At 23.7% G+C, this 25,860-nt stretch overlaps 3 protein-coding genes across 3 annotated transcripts; 2 read left to right on the top strand and 1 right to left on the bottom strand.

Annotated features, from left to right (window-relative positions):
- Positions 1 to 2,810: 2,810 nt before the first annotated feature.
- On the bottom strand, positions 2,811 to 8,173 carry mu2 (mutator 2). The gene is made up of 5 exons (XM_011496781.1): positions 5,281 to 8,173; positions 5,034 to 5,184; positions 3,972 to 4,244; positions 3,289 to 3,600; positions 2,811 to 3,025 (listed from the first exon to the last, which is right to left on the bottom strand). Exons 1-5 carry the CDS (start codon positions 7,972 to 7,974, stop codon positions 2,811 to 2,813), a joined length of 3,645 nt encoding a protein of 1,214 aa, XP_011495083.1. The 5' UTR covers positions 7,975 to 8,173.
- A 3,705-nt stretch (positions 8,174 to 11,878) lies between these two features.
- LOC105359730 (venom carboxylesterase-6-like) lies at positions 11,879 to 14,630 on the top strand (the record flags this gene model as incomplete). Its single annotated transcript, XM_011496387.1, has 7 exons — positions 11,879 to 12,086; positions 12,314 to 12,608; positions 12,765 to 13,141; positions 13,513 to 13,678; positions 13,750 to 14,085; positions 14,267 to 14,390; positions 14,468 to 14,630. Coding segments are annotated over exons 1-7 (1,653 nt in total), but the record flags the coding sequence as incomplete, so codon positions are not given.
- A 5,268-nt stretch (positions 14,631 to 19,898) lies between these two features.
- LOC105359729 (venom carboxylesterase-6-like) lies at positions 19,899 to 25,421 on the top strand. The gene is made up of 7 exons (XM_011496386.1): positions 19,899 to 20,155; positions 21,647 to 21,947; positions 23,185 to 23,561; positions 23,819 to 23,984; positions 24,071 to 24,406; positions 24,955 to 25,081; positions 25,160 to 25,421. The coding sequence occupies exons 1-7, from the start codon at positions 19,958 to 19,960 to the stop codon at positions 25,347 to 25,349; spliced, it is 1,695 nt and encodes a 564-aa protein (XP_011494688.1). The 5' UTR covers positions 19,899 to 19,957; the 3' UTR covers positions 25,350 to 25,421.
- The last annotated feature ends 439 nt before the right edge of the window (positions 25,422 to 25,860 follow it).

The raw sequence follows: 25,860 nt of genomic DNA, 5'->3' as shown, positions 1-25,860 counted from the left end.
AACGGAGTAAACGAGAAGCTGTGATGCATACGAATCACTTTGATCCATCGGGTCATTCCAGAAAGCTACTAACTAAACTTATGAACACTGAGCATAACAAGCGACAGTCAAAAATAAATAACAAGGCGCTCTAGAGATTACACAGGCGAGTATTATTTTTATATTTATTTTCATATCACCAGCATACTCGTGATTAATTATATAAATGAGTATGAAAATGTAAATATAGTTGCTCTCTTATATTTCTTTATTTACATTTTCCATTGTTTGGAAAATATTTTATGTTGGTATGATGTGAACATTAGATTAGATGTGATTGTTGTTTTTCTATAAATATGTTTCCTTACATGCATTTGTAATTATATCTCGATTGTTCATTATAAATAAATGCTCTGTAATCTGTTTAATTTTACGTATGTAAAGTACAAGGGTCAATGCATATTTTCTGCATTTATTTTACTTTTATTGTTTATCGACCTTTAAAATAGCTTTTAATTAAAATATCGCTGTTTATTGAAGATAAAGTATATTAAATTGTTTGTAAAATCATACATTATGATGCTGAGTAAAAATTTATTGTATTTAATAATTAGCTTTATTATTAAATAATTATTAAACTATTAAATAATAACTAGCTTCTTTTTTTTTAATTTGAAAATCGTTAGCTTCATAATAATATATATTTTGTAATAAATTATCTAGATATAATTATTTATTAAATAAAATATGTTATAGTTAGCATTTAATTTAGTTTTTTATAACTCAATCTTTGTAAACAATAAGATATTAAATGAATTTAAATAAGCTTTTGTATATATGTATTAAAAATTATAATCATTTCCATGTTACAGGTATATCGAGTTGCTATTTTGCCAAGTAGACATCTCATTAAATTATTATCCACCATACAATAAACAAATTAAATTTTTTCTACTATGCAAGGAATACTTACAACTCGATATTGTGTATCGGTTATTTGAATTTTGAAGTGCATTTAAATATTAATATTTGTGATTTAAAATTTTTATTATATTTCAAGTAATTTTAGTGAATAGTTATTAAGTTTTTTTTCATTCTTTTTGATTGCTTATGTATTAAAAAATTGTATTATTATTAACATTTCATGTTCAAATTTCTATGCTATGGTAAACAACAATAAAAATTGTTATTAGTTTAAGACTTAATCTTATTTACAAGCGGCCTTAATATTACTTATAATAATAGTATATGTGAAAAGGAAAATAAAATTAAAATTATGAGAATACGCATAATCTGATATAAAATTATTTTCTTTATTAAATAAAAATATATGTATACACTTTGAGTTAACTTAATATTTAATAAATTACTATGGCATAATTATTTTTTCCACACTATTGAACGCCTTAACTGTATGATAAAGTTCCAAAATTTCTTGCCCAAAACTGACTAAATTGTTGTATCAATAGTATATTGAAAATGAAACAATATGGAAATACTAAAAGGATTTTTATTGTGTACGTTCGTTAGTATATACAAGTGTTACAATCTCATAATGATATGATTTATATTATGTTAAAAATTTACTTTTTGAAGAAGCACTTTAAATATAAACTATTTGTAAATATAATTTTTTAGACTTTATAGGTACGACAATTATTCAACCGTAGTACTAATATTTAAAGAATAAAGCATCTCTTTTCCAAGTAATGAAGTATATATCGAAACTTGTAAAGACTTATGGACAACCTTCATATTAAATTTTGAAATAGTGTGCTGATATGGAAAAAATATATATAAAATATAATATTCTGATCACTTAAGCAATGGTCACTATTGGTGGTATTACAATCAATGGCCAATTACATATGAACATATATAGTTCCAACATAGATTTTGCATATTTTCGCATAGTACATAAAACTATTTTTATTCTAAAAAGGATTTTTTTTGTTAACATTATGATATAAATATATATGCCTATCAAATGTTAAAGTCACATTTGGCATAAAATTATATTTTTGATTAATTCTCCAGTGTTTTATTGTATATTAATTAAATTATCATTTCACACTGTATCATACATCATAAACAATAATGTTAAAAAACTTGCCCAATAAATATAATAAATCGTAAACTTTTCTTGAAAATACTGGATATTTGAAAAATTTTGCAATTGAACTTTTAGCAATATTATTTCCTAGCATATTGGACTTAGTTTAAAAGTTTAAATTAAGAATTTGTAAATAATGAGGTTTTAATAAAAATACATTTACTAAAATTATGTAATAAAATATATTATTTTTGTTAAATGTATTTTATTGAAATTTTTTTTTATAAAATATACATATATATTTAAAACTATTATAATAAATAGGACTGCACTTATAACATATAGTAAATAAACATTAACAAAATTCTTAATTTGATTGAATAAAATTTTTAAAGAATTTTAATACATTCTTAAGCTATATTGTATTTTTTATTAGAAGTAATTTATATGATAAATATTGTATAATAAAGATAAAGTATTAAAAAAGAAATTAAAATCAAATTATTCTCTTTTCGCATTACATATATTTAAATAAAAATACTGAATTATATTTTGTAGACTAAATATATAATATGTACAACTATAATTGTTAAATATTAAATGTAATGTATCTAGAACTTAGAAAAATTACAATTGTAAGCCTTAATTTAAAATATTGCATGATTTATGAAACGAGAATTATCCTATTTCTTATTTAAAAATGATTAAATTAATTATTGAAAATGTTAAGATTAACTAAAATAAATTATATATAAATTCTATAAACAATTAATTAGAATTAAATTGAAACTTTATATTCTATTAAATTTATCTCCTGCTTAAGAATTCCAGTTAACAGGAATTCTTTCGAGTGTATTGTCACAGAAATTGGAGCTTTCTTTATTATTTTCTTGGCATGTTCTATGTCATCTGCTTGTGTTATGACGACAGTTTTTTCCTGCCAATTTCTTGGTGTTCGAAGTAAACATTTTCCTCCACTAAACGTTATCATTTCTGAATAAAAATAAATAAAAAAATAAGTATCAGAAGTTTTTTTAATGTATATTGAAAAACAAAAAAATAATAAGTATTTAAAGAAAATATATTTTTATTAATTTATAATGCATTATAAATTATTATTTCAAATGCATTAGACGATTAATGAAATAATCATGCAAATGTACTGCCTTGCTTGAGAAACAAAATAAATTATAAAAATATAAAATTTTATTTTACATATTATTCAATCAATGAGAGTTAAGTGTCATAACACTGACCTTTTAATTCGGATATTGGTGGTTGTGTTATATTTGGTGTTAATATAATAGTATATCCTACAAATAATTTGTGGTTTTCAGCTTTCTTCAAACTTTCCATTAATTTAAATTTCAATCGACTTTCAGTTGCCACATCTTTTAAAATATAATTTTTCCATTCCAAAAAATAGTGACTTTTATTACTGTCATCCAGCCACTTAAGTGATACTATAGGAATACCTCTTGCTACCGAACAGAGAAATTTGAATGTTCTTCGGATTTTATCAGTAACTAAAATTGAACACTTGGCAGGATCTTCGGTTATGTAACCACCTAAATAAATGAATGATATTGAGTAAAAATATGTTTAATCGTTAATAGTTGTAATTTTAATAAGCATAATATAATTCATTAGGTTTTATAGTAAAATTTATTATAGTAAAACAATTTCATGAATGAAAAATAATCGAAATCCAAATAAGTAGAATTTTAAAAGATGAATTTTCTATTATGTTTTAATAGGATTGTATTTACATTATTAATTGCTTTAACGATATCTGACTCTGATATTTTCTATACATTATATTATAATTTTAAAGAGACAATTTTCTTTTATCTTTCAATCAATAATTATTATTTTTATTCTTAAATTTGCCTCGAATATAATAAATAATAATAAATTTTTTAATTAAGTTGTAGCGTACCTAATTTTGTTACAGTTTCAGTATAGGTTTTAGATTTGTCTCCAGTGAAGAGTATTTTGTATGGAGTTTGTATAAGAGGCGACGATATCGATCTTCTGCATTTTGATGATGTTAAAGAAGATGATATAGGTAATTCCGATGTATTACGGCTATTCCGTTTTCGAGACGTCGATGGGGTGGTTGGCATTGTAACTTCATTTGAAAGTTCATTAAATTGAGTAATTGATTTATTTTTAGCAAGTCTGTGTAATGTGGGTCGTTTGATCCTACTTGCTGATTTATTAGAAACACAATTTGAATCAAATTGATTATTTTCAAAATTATTAGACAATCGTTTGTTATTTATATCACTACTTTCTGAAACATTATCTTTGATATTCTTTAAAATATTCATCACCTCTTGCGATTCTTCTGATGGCTCTACTACTTGATTTTGAGTTTCATTATTAAAATTAATACACGATTGTTTTGTATCTAAATTATTATTATCTTTTATACGTCTACTTCTAGTTCTTGTGTGAGTAATATTTTCTAGTCTGTTTGACTCTAAATGTGAGATTTCGTTAATCGATGCATTTTTAATTCGTAAAGATTTCTTTGTTTCTATCGAATTTAAGCATGAAACCGAATCATCTTTAACTCGCGTACTTCTTGTTATATAACGATTGGTTATCACTGGGTTTTCTAAATCCGAACATTCGATAAACTTTCTTCTTTTATTTATTTTAGTTTTTTTAGCAATATTTTCCTCGTGTCTTTCTGAATTTAATTTTGTAATAATGTCTTTTTTTTTAATATTGTTTGATTTTTCCATGGGTTCGCTTTTATTTTTATTTTGGCGAGTTATTCTACCCCGCATCGTCGTTCTCCAATTATGACTCTCAATATTATTTTCACTTTCTACAGGTATTGATAAATTCATAGCTTTATTTTTTTGAAGTCTAGTAGTTCTTACACTGGATTGACATGATGTATCGTTGATGCTTGAATCATCTACATACAAATTTTCTTTACTAGAATTGTTACTGCGTTTTAATTGTATATCGAGTTTTGCTCTCTTACTATTTAACATCGCTTGATTTCGAGTTCTAGTTGGCTCAGCTTTATTTTCAATATTGTTTCTACTCCTTTTCATTCTTGATGTATCATCCAATTTTATGTTGGACTTTAATAATCCTTTCACTCTTGTTGTTGTGGTGTTGATATCAATGGGCTGTTTAAAATTTGACTTTATATTATCATGAATATTTGTAGAATAGTCAGTATTAAATCGAGATAATACATTTTCTTTCAACGGTGATATAAGTACCGATACCTCTTGAAGTTTCAAATGCTGCCGATTATTCTTGATGCCACTGTTCTTTAACAATTCTGGTCGATTGCTGTCATCAATGTCCGCTTTAGTTTCCTTCTTATTTGGGGTTGTACCTAGCTTAGACATCCTGAACTTTGAATACTCCTTTGAATCTCCAGTAGATATCTGAAAAACAAGGGCATCTTCATCAGCGATTCTAGTTTTCTTACTTATGTTCCGTCTACTATGAATATCATCATCATCATCCTCATCCTCATCATCATCAGTGTAACTGCACGAAATCTTGAGTGAACCGCGATTGCCCTTTTTCGTATACCGCGTCTTTGTATTTTTGTTTTTTACTTTAGTTTGTTTTAGATTTTTATCCGGAGCGAGCAAATTTTTGTAGACACGAGGCGCGGCCAGCATTCTCTCGCATCTTTTCCGTAAAAGCTCAAACTCTTCGTCTGAATCGTCGGTCGCATAACGTACCAAATCGAGCTTTACCGGTTCTAGAGTTTTATACTTAGGGATAATTCTTTCGAGGATCGAGCTTGATTCTATGTCAGAATTGGAGTCCGAGTTATCATTAATTATGGTGGGAAATGTTTCGATTGAATTCGCTTCATGGACGTGCCGAGACCGCGTCGAACGTCTAATATTTTCTTCCTTAGTCACAATTAAATGCCTGCTATTTTTAGAATTATGCCGTTTGCTGGCAGACTCTATTCTTGTCAAAATGTTATTAATACCCGAAATTTGCGTCTTTTTTGACTGAGAACCGGTCTGAATATCATTGTTATTCTCGATTTTTATGTCCGATCGATTTTTTTGATAAATGAGATCGTATCGTTTTTTAGCGTACCAATTCCACTTAGTCGGTATGACAATATCCGTGGGTGAAATAGGTACGATAGTTGTTTCTTCATCGTCATAATCATCGTCGCTCGGCGCGGCAAGTTGCGAACTCGTAGCAGGGCAATCGACGGTTCCTGCTACTTTAATTTCAGGCATACTTCTGAGAAAGTCATCGTCACTACTTACACAGTCATCTGTGTTCGCAATTTCTTTAATAAATAGATTGGTGTTATTGGGTGTACAGACCTTGTCAAAGGATGTTCGACGGGATTTAGGATTATTTAATACATCCGTAGGTATGGTCTCTGGTTCATTACTCGTGTTTATTCTTGACATTGTAGATTTGTAATCTTCTTTTCTAGAAAATTTTTGTTCTACTTCTAGATCACTAAGTGAACCCTGGGAGTAATTTAGATTCACTTTCTTTGATAAAGACAGGCTGATGCGTTTTTTAGGACGAACCTTAGAAGTATCTGTTTCTATTTTATTAAGAAAATTATCATTAGATTGGTTACATTTTACAAGCATATCAGATTCCTTTATATTCTCACTAGAAAGCCTCTCATTTTCTTGTTTTTTAACGATTTCCTTATCGTTACCGTCGAGTGATTGGAAATCTCCCAATTCATCTTCTGATTGAGAAGTTATAATAAAAGTTTTTTTCTTATTGGACTTTATATTTGCAAAATATATTTCTGTATCTTGTGAATCATTATCTATATTACTTTTCTGTAAAGTAGTTTCTTGTTTATTAGGATCTAAAGTTAACATCTTATTTAATATTGTAGAATTTTCGTTTTCAATTTCGGAACCGAATGAATTGTTCAAATTTATTGATAAACTTAGCCGATGTTTTTTACCAGAATTCGTGGATAAACTAAGTGACTTTTTTTCTGTGATATTTTCGTCATTAAATAATTGACTATTATTTTGAGATTGAAGAACAGATTTCAACTGCTGTGTTAGCATTCCGTCAGATTCATATGTTCGAACAGTATTGTCTGTATTCTTAAAAATTTCATTAAGATTTTGTTCAATGGTATCGTTTAGATTATCTTTACTTTTGTTTGTTTGTAACATTGTACAAGATTTTTCAAAAAGCATTGTTCTACGACGATTTTTTATCTTAACGTTGCTTTTTCTAGTACCGAGCGTTGGCGACAATGTTGATGAGTTGAAATCAATATTCGAACTATTTTCGAGCTCACTTGATTCTAAAATATCTGTTAATTGTTGAGTTAGTAATTCAGGTTCTTTTTCTATAGATTTCTCTTGGTATCCTTCAAACATTTCATCCAAGTTTCGTTCAATGGAATCATTAGTATTTACTTTTGAATTCGAGTAGTTATTCATTCTTTTAGACTTATTGGATTTAATGTCTAATTCTTCTAATTGTCGTTTTGAACGATTTAATGAAATTTTTGGTTTAATTTCTCCAATCATTTGATCCGCTCCAGTTTCATTCGAGTCATTTTTAGATACTTCAATATTTTTATTAATAAATGGTTTATCAATTATTTTTGAAGATAATTCAGTAATCCGCGATGAGCCAATTATCTTTTTAGATAATATGAAATCAATATCTTTAAATTCTTTAACTTCCTTTATTGGCAGATTTGATTGCCTTGGCATTTTTGACGTAGAAGGTAATAAAATATTATCTGAATTATTGGCAATAGTTAATTTTTGTCCGTTTATAATTTGCACAGGTAGACATTGATTTTTGTTATCATTATCAATCAATGATTTGTCCACATTAATAAGATGAATTGCAGTTGTGTCATTGCTTTCGATATTTTTCTGTATATCTGACGATTTACATACATTCACAACTTCAGCAGAGGTGGACATTATATTAATACTGGAAGTAGTAAATAATTTTTTTCCCGTTTGACTTCTTTTCAAATTAGAAGGAAAACAAGAACTTTGAACCACTTGGTTTAAACATTTATTTTCATCGTCATAATCATTAAATATACTGCTTTCTGAATCTGTAGTTGATGATTCAAGTATTATATTATTCTCTTTAGATGAAATAGGTTGTTTTTCCAAAGAGATCAAATAATTTTCATTTTTATTATCAGAGTATTTTTCAATTATTTTGTCTTTATTAATATCAGAATCATATTGATTAGTATTAAAACTTGAATTTTTATTAATATGTGTTGATAAATGGCTTGAATAAGTACCTTCTTCGTCAGTTTCTGAATCACTTTTGATTTCTTTATGATTTACTTTTTTGCTATTGTTGATATTATTTTTATTATTAAAGTTCTTGATTTCATTTTCTTTATGAAAAATACCTTCTTCGTCAGTTTCTGAATCACTTTTGATTTCTTTATGATTTACTTTTTTGCTATTGTTGATATTATTTTTATTATTAAAGTTCTTGATTTCATTTTCTTTATGAAAAATACCTTCTTCGTCAGTTTCTGAATCACTTTTGATTTCTTTATGATTTACTTTTTTGCTATTGTTGATATTATTTTTATTATTAAAGTTCTTGATTTCATTTTCTTTATGAAAAATACCTTCTTCGTCAGTTTCTGAATCACTTTTGATTTCTTTATGATTTACTTTTTTGCTATTGTTGATATTATTTTTATTATTAAAGTTCTCAATATCATTTTCTTTAGGAAAAATACCTTCATTAGTTTCTGTATCATTTTTTTTATTTTTTTTCTGTAATGTTTCTTCATCGTTATTTAAAATTTTATTGTCAATGTTTATAGAAGTTTTGAATATTTTATCAGTAGTAAATTCATTTTCATATTTTTCTATATTTGGAGGATTTTTATGATTACTATTTGATTGGTCATCAATTTGTGATTCTTCAGAAAGAAATGCAAATGAACAATCTTGAATTAAATTTTGTGAACAAAACATTTCATCTTCATCATTACTATCTACTACATTTTTTATCTGATCTTCATTATGAATGTTTTTTAATTTTTTAAACTGTTTATTAGTTGAAGAAAAGGATTCATTTGTTGAATGACAATTATACTTCTTCTGAAAATCATCTGCTTCATCATAATTATTTATACTCATAGATTTTTTAGAGACTTGCAGTTCAGATATCTTATTATCATTACTTTTTATATTATTTGTTTTATTAGGATCATCACTTTCCTGTTCTGTTGTTCGGAAACCTGAATCAAATGATAATTCTTCCAAATCCTGTGTATCACAATCTTCATTATCATCATATGTTGAATTTTTATCTTTAATTATCTTTATTTTTTCCATATCCTCCATCGAAAATTCTAAATTGGATGTAGTTTTCACATTTTTTTTAATTGGATTTTCAGACTCAATATTTTCGATAGATTTCTGATTATTACACATCGACGAATTAACATCAGTTGAATTGGTATTTTTTAAATAATCGATTTCAATATTTTGTTTTATTTCATCTTCTTGTTCAACTTCTTTATTTTTTTCAGACTTATAATTGTAAGATAAATTATTAATTTTATCAGAATTTTCTATTGATTCATTAATACATATTGCAGAAGTATTTTTATGCAAACTGTCATCATAAAATAATTTATTATCAGATTTTTCTCTATCTAAATCAGATTTGTGATTACTTAACAAATGTGTTTCAATATCTAAAGATTTATAATTAGATTTTATTTTGGATAAATTAGGTGTTGAAACTTCATTATATTCTACATTATGGTGTTTTTCTATTTTCATATTATTTATATATTGTTGACTAGTAAGCTCTCTAGGCTCAATAATTTGTGTCTCTGCAGTATAAATAGATTCTTCATATTTATTATTTAAGTTTTCTTTAATAGGATCAGATAATTTCTGTGTTTCAAAATATTCTATATCAGAGCATAATACTTTTGATTCAATTTTTTGTGTTTCAGTACTGTAAATGGACATATCTTGTAATTTGCTTTTATTGCTATTGAATGCATCACAATTAAGCAGCTGTATTTCAAAATCTTCTACAGATTCCTTTCTTGACATTTCAGGTAACATTTTTTGTGTAGCAGCACTGTAAATAGAATTATTTACTGTCTTTTCATTAACCTCTGATTTACGATACAGTTGCTGTTTTTCAAGGTTTATTATGGAATCATTCACAGATGTTTCACAATCAATGTCTTGCGTCTTAGCATCGTAGATCGTTAGATCATTAAATTTGTTGTTATAAAGATCTGATTTATTATAATTAATATGTTGTGTTGCTGCATTTTCGATATTGTCTTCATTTTCATCAAGATTGGAAGGTCTTTGTGTTTCCATGTCATAAATATTTTCATTTGAATCATTAGTACTTTTATTGCCAGAAATAGAATAATGAATTTCAGAAGCATTTATACTATTATCGAGTTCTTCTTTCAAAGGTAATATTTGAGTTTTACAATTTGTAATATCATTTTGATCACTTTTATTTGATGATAAAGAAGATGATAAAAAATTGGAGTTCATCACTGGAGGAAGGTTTACACTTATTTGTTCATTATTTAAAACAGATATTTCAGGACGCTGGAAGGATGTTTCGATTATATCCGTTTGTGTTTCAGGTATTACTGAAACATTATTTTCCGAAGTCGATGAGGCATTCTATAGAAATTAATTATACGACATTGTGAGCAGATTTTAAAATAAATTATAAAATTATTTATTTATAAATCAGTCAATATTATTCAAAATATTAAATAAATAATAGTTTATCTTCTCATTCGATACCTTGAATACAAATTGTTTTCACTTAAATTTAAAATATAAAAAATTTATAAAATAAAAATATTTAACTTGATAAGAAGGCTAAATAATAGTTAAACCGTTTATACATATTTTAAGCATCTATTTTAATTAAAAATAGCATTTTAAATATATTAATGATTATTTTTTATAATTAATTATTTCTAACAATTTGATATTTAAAATAAATATTGAAAGACTTTACAATTTGTATATTAACATATACTTACTAATGAAGAATCTGGAGTTCCAGGAATAAAAGATTGAATTTTTTTTTTTATTTGAGGCGTAGATACTATAAAGGAATCATCCGATGTATAGTGCAACTTAAAAGTGGAGGTAACTTGTCCAAAAATTAATTTATCTCCATCTTTGATTTGATATGAAGAGTATGATCTTAATTTAGTCTAAAATTTAAAATAGTATATTTAGTTAGTAAATAAATTATTAAATAAACAATTAAATAAGCTATAAATGTGTAATGATTTTATACATACATTATTTATTTTTGTTTTATTACATGAATTAAGATCTTTAATAAAAAGAGATCCGTCAATACTCTCTGCCTCAATCTCTGCATGTTTTTTAGATACTGTCTGTAAATTTTATAATTATATATTTACATAATATATGTAAGACTTATCATCTTATATTTGATATTTGATATTTAAAAAAAATGATGTGTATTGACCTTAGATATGTTTTATCTGTTAATAACTCATAGTTGTAAAATTAATCATTAAATAATTTTCTGAATATAAGTTCCAATGCCTTTATTATTATATTAATTAATTGGCATATTATTATTGATAAATAAGAAAAAAATCAAAGAAGAAACTGTATTGTTATTATATTTTAAATATATTCAATTTATATTGAATTTATAAATGTTAAATAAATCCAAAATATATTCAATATTTAAAATTAGCTTCACAGTAAGACTTCTATCAGAAGTGCTGATAACTTGTTGTGATTACGGAATGGACATATTAATGTTTATCACACTGCATGTGTAACAGTATGAAAAATAACAATATCACAGTAAAATGTTGTGGTTAAGCTACATGCTTTTATTAATGAATTGTATTATAATAAATAGTGAAAAAAATTATCCAAAAGTACAAATTCCTCTAGGACAACTTAAAGGATATTACAAAAAGTCTGAAAATGGTAGATTATATGCAGCATATGAAGGAATTCCCTATGCACGTCCACCAATAGGAGAGTTACGTTTTAGAGTAAGAGTACTTAATATTACTAGTTTATATTTCATGCAACTCAAAATTTTACTCCTATACAAAATAAAAGCATCACTTAATTACAAAATATACCTTTTGTAGTCTATTTGTTGATAAATATTAATTATATTTAGCGATAACTTTTTTTTTTATGATAATTCTTTTCACTTATTGTCAAGGGAAAGTCAGAAGAAAATCTAATAATATTTATTATAATTATTATTAAGGAACCACAGAAAATACCTCCTTGGATAGGAGAACTACAGGCAATAAAATTGTCGGATTCTTGTCTTCAATATTCACATATACCTCAAAATCTAAATGATCCAGTTGAAGGAAGTGAAGATTGTCTATATTTAAATATTTATGTGCCAATTCGCAAAACAATTGAAACTATACCTGTCTTATTCTGGATACATGGTGGTTGCTTTCAATATGGTGCAGGAATAGATTATGGTGCCAAATATTTAGCAGACAAAGATATTATTTTAGTTACAATTAATTATCGCTTAGGGTCGTTAGGTAATTAAGATTTCATATTGGTCAATATAGATTATACATAAATATAAAATACTAATGATATTCTTAGATTTTCATTTAAATTATAATTAGTAATTACATTTATAATGTCATATCGAATATCAATTAAATAATTAAATGTATAGATATGAATTACAGGTTTCCTAAGTACAGAAAATGAAGTTATTTCTGGAAATATGGGACTTAAAGATCAAAGTATTGCTTTACGTTGGGTGCATGAAAATATTGAATGGTTTGGTGGAAATTCAAATAAAATAACACTGATTGGAGTAAGTGCAGGAGGTGTTAGTGTTCATTATCATTATCTATCGTCTCTTAGTGCTGGATTATTTCAAAATGGTATATCATTTAGTGGTACAGCTTTGCTTTGTTGGGCACAGACTGAAAATCCTTTAGAAAAAGCAAAAAAATTGGGGGCTATTATGGGTTGTCCAACAGATGATATAACAGCAATGGTAGAGTGTTTAAGGTATCGCCCGCCTAGGTCTATAGTTCAAGCTACTTCTGAATTTATGGTAATAAAATTTGTATTTGTGTAAATATATTAAACGAATACACGTTCATTTTCTTCTACATCGAATTAAGTCATTATTTTATATTTCTTTTGTATCAATTTAATATTTAATAGTATAATAATAATATAATATTATTTAATAGTTTAATATTAATATGACTAATTAATTGAATATTATTATACCAAAAGAATTTTATACACATACATAATTATTTTTTTATTATTCAAATTTTACTCTCAATATAGAATACAAAAGTTTTATATATATATAATTATAAATAATATATATATAAATATATAAAATATATAAAATAAATATAACTAAGCTTTTATTATTAAATATTAAATATTCAATTAACAATAATATTTTAGCCTTGGCTTTATAATCCTTATACTCCATTTGGACCAATTGTAGAAAAAACTACAGAAAATTATTTTATTAATGAATCTCCAGCAGAAATCATTACAAGTGGTAAGGCGCAAGATATTCCTTGGATAACTGGTATTGTTAGCGAAGAAGGTTTATATCCTGTTGCTAGTATGTATACTTTTAATATTAAGCTTTTTCATTGTTAATTTATTCATTTAATTTGCATTTATTTTTTACAGACTTTATATCGAAGGATAATCATTTAAAATATTTAAATGATAATTGGGAATTAGTAGCGCCATATTTACTTGATTATAATAATACAATACCAAAAGACAGACATTTTGAAATTTCAAAGCTAATTCGAGAACATTATTTTGGATCAAAATCAATTGATGCAGAAAGTGTGCGATCGCTAACGTATATGGTTGGCGATCGGTTATTTGTTGTTAATTCGGAAAAAGTAGCTCGAATGCAAGCCAAGTTTAACAAAAGTCCAGTTTGGTTTTACTATTATAGTTACAGAGCTAATCAAAGTTTCAGTGATGTAATGAGTGGAACAAAAGAAAACTATGGTATGAATTTTTAACTCTAGATTTTATATATTTAAATTTTTGTAATTGCATTAGTATAATACATAATAAATGTATAAGTAGTTATTATATTGGTAGATACTACAGAGTCAAAAAATAAATTATCTTTAGATATTGTTTATATATGAATGGTAAAAGAGAATATTTTTCTTTTAACTTATAGGTGTTAGTCATGCTGATGATGTTCTTCTTGTTTTGGAAACATCTTATTTACAAGCAACTTCAACAGACGATAAGGCTATGCAAAATGACTTATTAAACTTTTGGGTTTCAGTTGCTACTAACAGGTTAGTTAGTTAATTTTAATAATAATATAATTTGAAAATGAAGAATTAATATTTAAATTAATTTAATAAAATTTTAGTAAACCTGATTTTGGAATAGATTGGCCTAAAGTAAATGAATCTAACGAAGAGATTAATTATTTACACATATCTGGTCCAGGTAAATTTTCAATAGAAAAAAATAATAATTTGGGAGAAAAATATTTTTGGAATTCTATTGATTTTAATGAAAATAAAATAGAAACAAATTTTAAAAATACAAGTGTTTAAGATTAAAAATATAATTTATATAAAATAAATATATGTAAAAATAATTTTTTGTAAATGTTATTAATAGATAATAAAAAATATAATACCTCATGATTTATAATAATTGTACATGTTGGATGCCTGCCAATTGTAGTAATTCCAGAAAGAATTAAATGTTGTTTATCTCCTATAGATAGTGTTCCAATCTGAATATTTTATGTAAAATATGAAATATTAAAATATTTTTTTATAATTAATTCATTTATAACAATTATGTGAATAATAATTTATAACTACCACTTCATTGTCATTATTTTTGTTTGTTGTAATCTGTTGTGTAGGCAGGATTTCATCTTCATAGATAGCTTGTGTAGCTGGCAAATCCATTTTTTCTTACTGTTCATGTAACACTTGCATTAACAAAAATTATATTTTGAAGTATATATATAATACCGATGATCTAACATTAATTTGTATAACGTAAGTATTGAATTATTTTGTAATTAAAGTTTTTATTTTATGGGATACTTTTTTATATAAGTAACACTCATTTTAAGTTAATTTACCACAAAATAGTTCTTCGAGTGTTCACTAACCTATGTAGCTAAGATTTATAGGGTAGTGCTACATTTATTTTTATTCCGATCTTTCCCTTTTCTTCTTGTGTTAGCTAACCGTTAACGGTTTAATCTATATAAGATCACATAAAAAACTTACATTGGCAATACACAAATAAACGTTATTTTTATAATTTATTATATGCAATGGATGATTTATTTGTTTATTCAAATATAATCCATTATGTATTTTATTGTTTAAAAATATTTTGTCTTAATTCAATCTTTGTTGTCAAACTTTGAATTTTACATACCCACGCTGACTCCAGCATAAATTATCATCCGAGCGTAGTCAGCGCCTCTAGTATTTATTTTTTAAATTTGAGCAAAAAATAAGGGAACAAGATTTTTATGTTTTAAAATAATGCCTCTTTAATATTAATTTGAAATGAATTTTGAAACAAAAATGTTCTTTATATAAATTTATGTTTTTTGCTAAGAGTAGTTTATATTAACTGAAGTTCTTAAGGTAGATTATAGACAGATATGGCTATGCCTGGACCACAAATTTTGATAATATAATATAAACTCAATTTTTTTTAGTGTAAAAATTTGATAAGTTTATGTATGCAACATGTTATTATTTATGATTTTGTTTTATCTATTTTATCAGAGTTTCTATTATATTAATTAGTGCAATATTATAAAAAAATATATTAATATTTGTAATAAGTAATTTTATTTGAAAAGCACTATCACATACAACTATACAATTAATTTGTTATAAATAGTTTTGGAATCAATAATAATAATTGATTTTATTTAAACAATAATATACCATATTTAAGCAATTTCTATACATTTTTAATATAGAAAAACAAAGAAAAAATTATTATTTTAGAAATTTTACATTTATAATTTTATTTTTTTTATGTTTCGTGTTTGTCTATAATTATTTTTACAAATACGATCTAAGCATTTTTCTATCACACATTCTCTATCAATTTAAATGCTTTGAATTTTATATATCGTTGTGCCTATGTAAAACAATATTAACAGACATAATAATACATATTCAACTGTAGATCTATATATACGTAATGATTAATCAAACGTAGTATAATTAGAAATGTTGTTTATTTGTATTGTTTTAAATTTAGTAAATAATAATTAAATGTTACGTGTATCCTAGAGGCGCAAATGGCGGGGTATGTTATCTTTTTAAAACCGTATCAAAAACTGTAAGGATGCCACGAAGGAAAAGAAAATTAGTTTTGTCTTAGCTTTGTTTAATTCTTGACAATTTTACTGATATTTCATCGTAATAAAGTAAAATTACTCGATGCTTAAATCGAATATTTTAATTTTCTCTTCTATCAAAAGGTATTATTAAGAAAAATATTACTAAATTACATTTTTTATTAGTGCGTCTAATAAAAACAGGGTAAAAGCTACATACATAATAAGTAGATGCAATAACAAATTATTCGTTAGAGTAAAAAGGCTTATAACGTATTGGAATATTTTAAAATGTATGCGCATAGTGACATATTTTTTAGATAAATTTATATTATTTATGAATATGTGCATACAATATAGACATAATCAATAAACCTTCCTAATTGTCGATAATATTTCGATATCAATATTTTGTAAAAACGCAGATTTGTTTAAAATTTTTTTCGTTTTGTTAAAAGGTTTTATATTAGATTTCTTTTATAAGCTCATGTTCATTAAAACGCTTTATTAAATTTAATTAGTGTATAAAAACTCAATTATATAAGTACTTATAAAGTATTAGAAAACTAAGTATATAAAAAAAGTATAACTATTTTTCTAACCGTCCAGTTATAAAGTAGTTATACCAAGGAAATATACATAATTTATATGATTATATTGATTATATTATGAAGATAATTAATTAAATATATTTGTATCAAATTAATATACTACATATATAAATTGTATTTAGTAATTAATATAAAGATGTACATTTTCAAATGTTATTCAGTGAATGTAAATTCTTGAAATTTATTATGTAGATAAAATTTAGTATTTTTTTTATCTAAAATACGAGTCAAAGATCAATCCAATCAAATTATTAAGAGAGATAAAATAGTCTGAAAATAAAAAATTTAATTAAAATACACAAGTTAGTTTAAATAAATCTTAGAAATAAATATTCTTTAAAATAATTATATAAGATTTCTTATTAAATATTATATTATTTATATTAATTAAAAGAATTATATTTTAAGAAAAAAATTATTAAAATAATATTTCTATTTCAACTATAATTGATGTGCAAAATAAAAAAAATTTAAATACATAGTTGTTATTTAAATTTATTTATAGTATTTATTTAAGTATTTAAAATTTTTTTAATTGTAAATTTCCTTTATACATCATTAATAGTCATTATTTAAAAGATAAGGAGTTAGAAAAATTATGGATGATTATATTATCTTACGGTAAACATTGAACGAAGTCTAATTAATAAGATGTTGAAAGAAATATAAAATGATTAAAAAAAAAAAAAAAAAAATAATAATAATAAAATGAATGATAATTGACTTGAAAATTGGAGACAACGTAAGCATTTATTTACTTGAAATTTCTATTTAAAGCAAAATATAAATAAAAATATAATATGAGAATATTCTAATTTAAAATTCTATTTTACAAAATATGTATAAATCTTACATCATTAATTTATTTTTATTTGCTAAAAACTTATTATGTAAAGCTTAATTTTCTGCTACGAAAAGGAAAAACAAATTTTATTAAAATCTTAATAGTTTGTTAGTAATATTTATTAAATCCTTAATTATTTATAATATTAATAATAGTATTATATATCATGAATGCAATTATTAATAATAATATTAATTATTTATAAATTATTAATTTACGTAAAAAATGATTTGAAAATAAATAATTTGTTTAGCATTATAAAAAAAGATTACTAGTAGCTATTAATATGAAAATATTAAGACTGAAATTTTTATTTTAAATGTAACACAGATATGTACATAGTAATTTAATAATTATTTAATAAAATTTGATAAAAATATTATAAATATATTAATAGCCTATTATATTAAATACAATAATACTTATAACCAAAAGGATAAAATTTATCAAATTTTATACAAATATTAAATAAATGATTTCCTTTCATATAAATTTAAATATAACATTTAGCAATATACATCACCAAATGTAAAATATTACAAATATACGCATAATAAAAAAATAAACTTCATCAATTATTTGGTAACAATTATTTGGTAAGTTTATTTGGAAAGCTAAAATTAGTCGGGGCAATCATTGATAATAATGAAATATAAATAAGCTCTTAACAAATACTTAATTTTTGAAAACATAAATAAAAATTAAAAAGTAGACTCTACTTTTGGAACTATTTAATAACTTTAATAAAAATTAATTTTTTAATGTATGTACGTAAAAAAAATTTCTATTTTACAAATATAATTAATTTTTATGATGTTAGTGTAAATTTTTTATTAAGCAATAAAATAAACTGAATAAATTTTTTAAATAGAAATGTATAAGATTTCATATATATATTTTTTTATATTTGTACTGCTTTTAAATATAAAAATCCCGTTTCATTCAATAATACTTATAATTTATTGTTTTCTGTAAATCATTTTATCGTCGATATGACGTGAATCTTAACTTTAATTTTATTTAACCTTATATTATTTTCATATACTGTAATGCTCTTTTTCTATATTTTTCATTATATAAAATTATAATTTTAAATTGAAATTTTTAAAGATATTCGAAAATAATTTTGAAAAACTTAATTTTTAAATAAAAACTTTGGAAAATTCAAATTTCAAAAGTATATTTAACAGTAATAAAATATTGTAAAAGATAATGAATTATTGTTTTAAAACATTTTTATTTAATTAATATGTACATAAATATCTCTTATATATTATCAAATAAATTTTTTTCGTTAATTTTATCGGTAATTATGAATTATCGATAAAAATAAAAATATGTGATTGTATCACTATTTTGTTAGTTTTTGTTAATTCAATCTCATTCATCTTCATATCTCTTGGTTTGGAGTCATATGTGATTCGACTTTATAACTCTTTATAAAAGCAGTTTCGTAACTATTAAAGCTTTTCATATTCATTCGCCGCATTGTTACCTATATATATATATATATATATATATATATATATTTATATATATCGAAATAATTATATGTATGAATATGAAGTCAAGTTTCTATGAAATTCTAATTCTTTTTTTCGCTTATTGGATATTTATATTTATTATGTAACGATCTTGTGTTCAGGATGAGGTAAGTATATGGTGAATTGCAATGACTAGATTGAAATTATTCGTAATACACGAATCTCAAGTATTATGATTTTTTTCAATTTGCTACGCATTTTAGTTTAAATACCTTAATAAAACACATTTACCAAATATTTAAAAAAATAATTAAATGCACATATTCAAAATATAATTAAATGACTATATGAGTTTTACTTAAAATTTTATAAAAAAAAAAAAGAAACTTTTAACTTCTTCGCTACTTTAAAGATTAATATCGAAAGCAGTTATTTACTTGGCATTATACATATACGTAACTTGGTAAATTTTCTTGAGTAATTTCTCTACTCATCTATGTTTATCATTCTTCTGTTGTAATATATGTATAGTTGATATACGGAATACAAGTCAGTTGAATTTAAACTGTAACTCGATTCGGATAAAATGATGATGAGATTCGTGGGTTCAATTTTTATTATAGCAACATTGTATTTAGTTCGATCAGATAATGATTTACCAAGAGTAAAAACACCTCTCGGGAACATCCAAGGATATTACAAAATATCTGAGTATGGAAAACTTTATGAAGCTTACGAAGGGATTCCATATGCTTTGCCGCCAGTTGGAAAATTGCGTTTTGAAGTAAATATAAGTACATTAATAATTTAAAAGTTTAATTATAATACACCAATCATTTTTAAATAAATCATCAACGATTAAAGCTTTCCAACTATTATTTATTTAAATTATTTTTTAAATATTAATATTAATAATGTTATTTATGACATAACGGATTACAAATGTAATTTAATATTGTCATCTATATATTTTTTTTATTTAAATGTAATATAATTTTAAGAACAAATATTTTTATCTTCTTAGCTATATAGAACTGATGAATAATTTCACACGCACACGCACGCACGCACGCACACACACACACACACACACTCGCGCGCGCGCGCAAACATACGTATATTAAAATATATTGATATATTATTGATATATGTGTTGATATAGTATGTAGATGTTACAGAAGCATTATATTATAAATGAAAATTTAATATCAATTAACTATTTATATTGCACTATACATTATAATATTCATTTAAAGATAAATAAAACAATTATTCGATGAATGATACTATTTTACAATCATTGGAATTCATTTTTAAATATAAAATTATATAATCTAAACTGTAGTATAGTTATAGTATAGTTTTTGTTCTATTATTTATATAATTAATTTCTTATTTTCCCAAATTCAACCCTTATTTTTATAATAATTTTATATCAACAATGAAGGTTAATCATTTATTTACTTCTATTAAACTTATTTGTACATTTTTAATTTTTATATTAATTATAATTTTTTATACACATCACAATATATATGATACGATGCATAATAGTATTAATTATAAAAAATACAATTTTCATGTATTTTTATATATTATGTTTTATAAAAGTTTATAAATGATGTACAGATTATATAATTCACTTTGATTCAAATATTAATATTTTTATACTAAAAGTATAGAATTATTTATATTCAATACAAAAGATTTAATCTTGGAGTAGAATAATTAGTTTATATACTTATGTTATTTCTTATGAAAACAAATAATGTTAAACATTTTACAAATATAACATACAAGTTATGTTATAATATTTGTCTGTATGCGAATATAAATAAACAATAATATCAATATTTTAGAAATAATGAATGTAAATATAAATGTACATATGTAAATAAACTACATTATTAGCTTAGAAATATTTAATATTGAATTTGTACATTGAGTATAGCCATTGAACATCTCCTGGCTTTGAAATCCTCTATGATTTAGACTAGATTATGTACTTTCAGAACTGATTTGTTTATTGAACGCAATTAATTTTAAACTCATTACCACCAGTAACTACTTTTTTTTTTTTATAGCAAACCATTACTTTGTATAACAAAATATTATTATATTTGTCATTTGATAATTTTCCTGAACTTCTTCCATTCACCTATTGAAATGTTTGGATGTAATTAAAAGATCATTTAGTGAACAATTATTATTGAATTATTGATTAAGTTCTATATAAATAAATAATATATTAAATTATTATACTTTATTTGAGTAGTCGCCACAATCAATACCGGCTTGGCCAGGTGAAATAAAAGCGACTAAGTTGTCGCATCAGTGCCTGCAATACAATCATAAACCGTATCACCTGGCAGGTGAATATGTCATTGGCGCTGAAGACTGTCTGTATTTGAATATCTATATACCGGAACGAGAAGATGAAACTTTCTTACTACCGGTTATATTTTGGATTCATGGGGGTGCTTTTATTCATGGATCGGGCAACATATTTGGCGGGAAATTTTTAATAGATAAAAATATCATTTTAGTTACTATTAATTACCGTTTAGGACCACTAGGTATGAGTATAATTAAAATTCTATTTTATCTTTGTATTTGTGTTTGTATTACAAACTATATTAGCTTCTATATATTATGCAAATAAATAAATAATATGATTAAAGGCTATTTTTAATAAGTTATATAGATATTATGTTTAAATTTAAATAAATTTGAATTAGTTGAAATTAAAAATAAAAAGTCATTAATTAATTATTGCAGATTTAAGCAAATTTATATATACATTCATTTGTTTATTATTGATTAAAAACCTGGGTGTATTCTAATTCTGTGTGCATTTATTGATAAACGCACTATAATCGCATGTATTTTTCAACAAATAATTATGAGTAAAGTCACAATCTTACCCTGCTTAAAAAGACTAATAATAAACCTATAAAGATTAAAATACATTATTATCGTGTGCAATGAATCATATCATTAGTTTTTTATGAAGTGAAGCTTATCTGTTATTGTTATAACTTTTAATTTAGTTATTATTCGTCTATCACATATTATATGAATATTACAAGTTATCGTTAAATTGATTATTTAATTTTTTAGTTATATTTTGTAATGTTGATACAATATGTGATAGATAAAATAATAACTAAGTTATTAATTATAATAATAATAGTTAAATTGCATTATATATAATCATACAATTTTTTCCTATGGTATATAATTCATAATCGGTAATTTATAATAATGATAATTGAATAAAATTATACAAACAGCAGTAAGAGTTGTGTCAAGTAAAATATATTTTTTATATTTAAATGAATAATTGTTTTCAACATTCAAAAACTGTATTATAAAATTCTTGTGTAGTATCTAAATTTGAATTTAAAAAACGGTATTTTCAATTATTAATTAAAATTAAATTCGTATTTAAAATATATTATAAATTTTAACTATTAATTTATTTTAAAATTAAACTAATATAGTTAAAAAAAATTATGTCATTAAAATAGAAGAAGTTTTTGTTTATTACATAAAAATCTTACAATTATAAAAATATATATATGGTTTAATAGTATTACTCTTTTTAATATATTTTTTTATTAATAAAATGTATTTATTTAAATAAAATAAACTCTTTTATTATACAATATTTAAATTTTAATTTAAATAAATATATATAATATATATATATATATATATATATATATATATATATTGTCTCTACTCAGTTGTAATTAAATGCATGAAACTATAAATAACTATGTAATAACTTAATAATAAATTTGATTAAAGGTTTTTTGAGTACTGATGATGATATTGTATCTGGAAATATGGGACTCAAAGATCAAAGCATGGCATTAAGATGGATCCATGATAATATCGAATTTTTCGGGGGTGATTCTAAAAAAATTACCTTAATAGGTTTAAGCGCTGGCGCTGCCAGTGTACATTATCACTATTTATCCCCATTGAGCGTTGGCCTTTTCCAAAACGGTATGTCTATTAGTGGTACAGCTTTAGATTGTTGGGCTCAAACGGAAAATTCTTCAGAGAAAGCCAAAAAGCTTGGTACTCTTATGGGTTGTCCGACTGAAAGAACTAATGAAATGGTGGAATGCTTAAGACAGCGACCTGGAAGAGTTATTGTTCAGGCTGTCAAAGATTTTATGGTAAAAATTTTGAGCATTTTTTCATTTGAACGTAAACTGATGTATTCTTACTTTATAGTGGTTATATTTTTCAATATTAAAATATTAATTAAATGCATATATATATATATATATATATATATATAGATTAATGGAATATACCTTGGAATTGAAAAAATATGAGATTTAGATTAAATTATCGAAATTACAATTTAATATAAAAATAAACATTTTTGCTCAAAATTATGATATATATTATTATTTGAAATAAATTTTAGCCATGGCTTTACAATCCCTTTAGTCCCTTTGGACCAGTTATAGAAAAAGCATCGGATAATGCATTTATCAGTCGTTCGCCAGTATTAATTGTACAGAGTGGAGATGTTATGGATGTTCCTTGGATAACGGGTGTTACTAGTGAAGAGGGTCTTTATCCTGTGGCTGGTAATTTTGTTTTCTCCTTGAACAAAAATTCCATTAGAAAATACTTTAATTTATTATATTGCTAATGAGTATTATTTCATTTATAGAATTTGCAGTAAATAGACAGCTTTGGAAAGAGCTGAATGAAAATTGGGAATTGTTAGCTCCGCATTTATTAGATTTCAATTACACCTTGTCACAAGTGATGCATGCTGAAATAGCGATAAAAATTAGAAATCATTATATGCAGCACAATTCCTTTAATCAACAAAATATAAAGCCCGTTATTAAAATGGTAGGTGATAGGTTGTTTGTAATAGATGCAGAAAAAGCTGCTAGAATGCAAGCTAAGGTGAATAAGAGTCCTGTATGGTTTTATTACTTTACTTATAGATCGGCTGAAAGTCTCAGTGATCTATATAGTGGGACAACACAAAATTTTGGTTTGTTCTGTTATCCATAATTATTAACCGATTTATTTCCATGCTTTCATTTTAATTAATTTTTTATTATTATATTATTTCAAAATTCGTATAATATTTTATAATTATCTAAATATTTTAATTTTATTAAATTACGTTAATATATTATATTTTATAATCATAATGCACGTTATATTTTAACTTGAAGTAATGTAACAATAAATTTTATTAATTTTTAAATAATACAATTTCTTATATTATTAATATTATAATGCATGCAATGTAAATTATGTGTACATTTTATTCTTTGTAATATATATATATATATATATATATATATAAATATTGTGTTTATATTTTATATTAATTCTTTATTAATACTTGAAAAATATTTATCTACTAAAGTATTTACAAATAGATTGAATGCACTCGATATAATGTATATTTCTTTATTTTAAATATATATTTACATGTATTGTATTTATATTATTACTTATATTGTCATTATAATCATATTCATCATCATTACAATCATAGTAGCGCTTTTATTAATAATTTTGAATTTTTAGGCGTTAGTCATGCTGATGATGCTTATCTTGTAATTGAAAATCCGATGATAAATCCAACAATAACTAAAAGTGATCGAGCTATGCAAAGTGATTTATTACATTTGTGGACTTCGTATGCTAATAAGGGGTTTGTTTGGTTATTACATATTTTCTCAAACTTTTTTAAAGACTTCTGACCTAAATAGAGATTTGCTTTTAATTTTAGAGTACAAGATTTTTCACCTGAGTGGAAAAAAGTAGATCCATCTGAAACAAACTTTAATTATTTACATATTTCTGGACCCGGTAAATTTAAAATGGAAGAAAGTATTAATTTTGGAGAAAAACAGTTTTGGAATTCTATAAATTTCATAGAAAATGTACAAAAATCGAATTACATAAAAAACGAACTATAGTTACACAAGCAATAGAAATAGATATATTTGTCGTTTAAGAATCTTTGAAAAGTATATTATTTTCAACTTAAAGCCATTAATTTTATCACAGTTCGAAGAAATAATTTCCTATCCTGAAACTTGTATACACTATATTATTATACATATTATATTTGAGAATAGTAAAAAGAAATTTATAATACACCGTTCAGAAAAAAATATAAAAATTACTTATTAATTATATTTAATTTTTATAAATGTTATATATTTATTTTACATATTTGAATTATTTCGATCTAAATCTGTATTATCAGTATGTAAAATTTCATTTGAACGTGCAAATAAATTATTTTTGTATATTTTATAAATTTTATTGATATAAAATGAAATTGAGTATAAGAATTATATTAGTAAAGCTAATATGGTTAAAATATCTGTTTATTGCAATGATAGTGTGTTATAAAAGAATTTCAATGCCGACAATTAGTGTATATATAGAATAAATAATCATAATATATACATAATATGGTTA

Source organism: Ceratosolen solmsi, unplaced genomic scaffold (assembly GCF_000503995.2).
Source record: "Ceratosolen solmsi marchali unplaced genomic scaffold, CerSol_1.0 scaffold29, whole genome shotgun sequence".
Taxonomy (NCBI): Eukaryota; Metazoa; Arthropoda; class Insecta; order Hymenoptera; family Agaonidae; genus Ceratosolen; species Ceratosolen solmsi.
The sequence above is the reverse complement of the archived record's forward strand: the minus strand, read 5'-3'. Positions and strand labels throughout refer to the sequence as shown.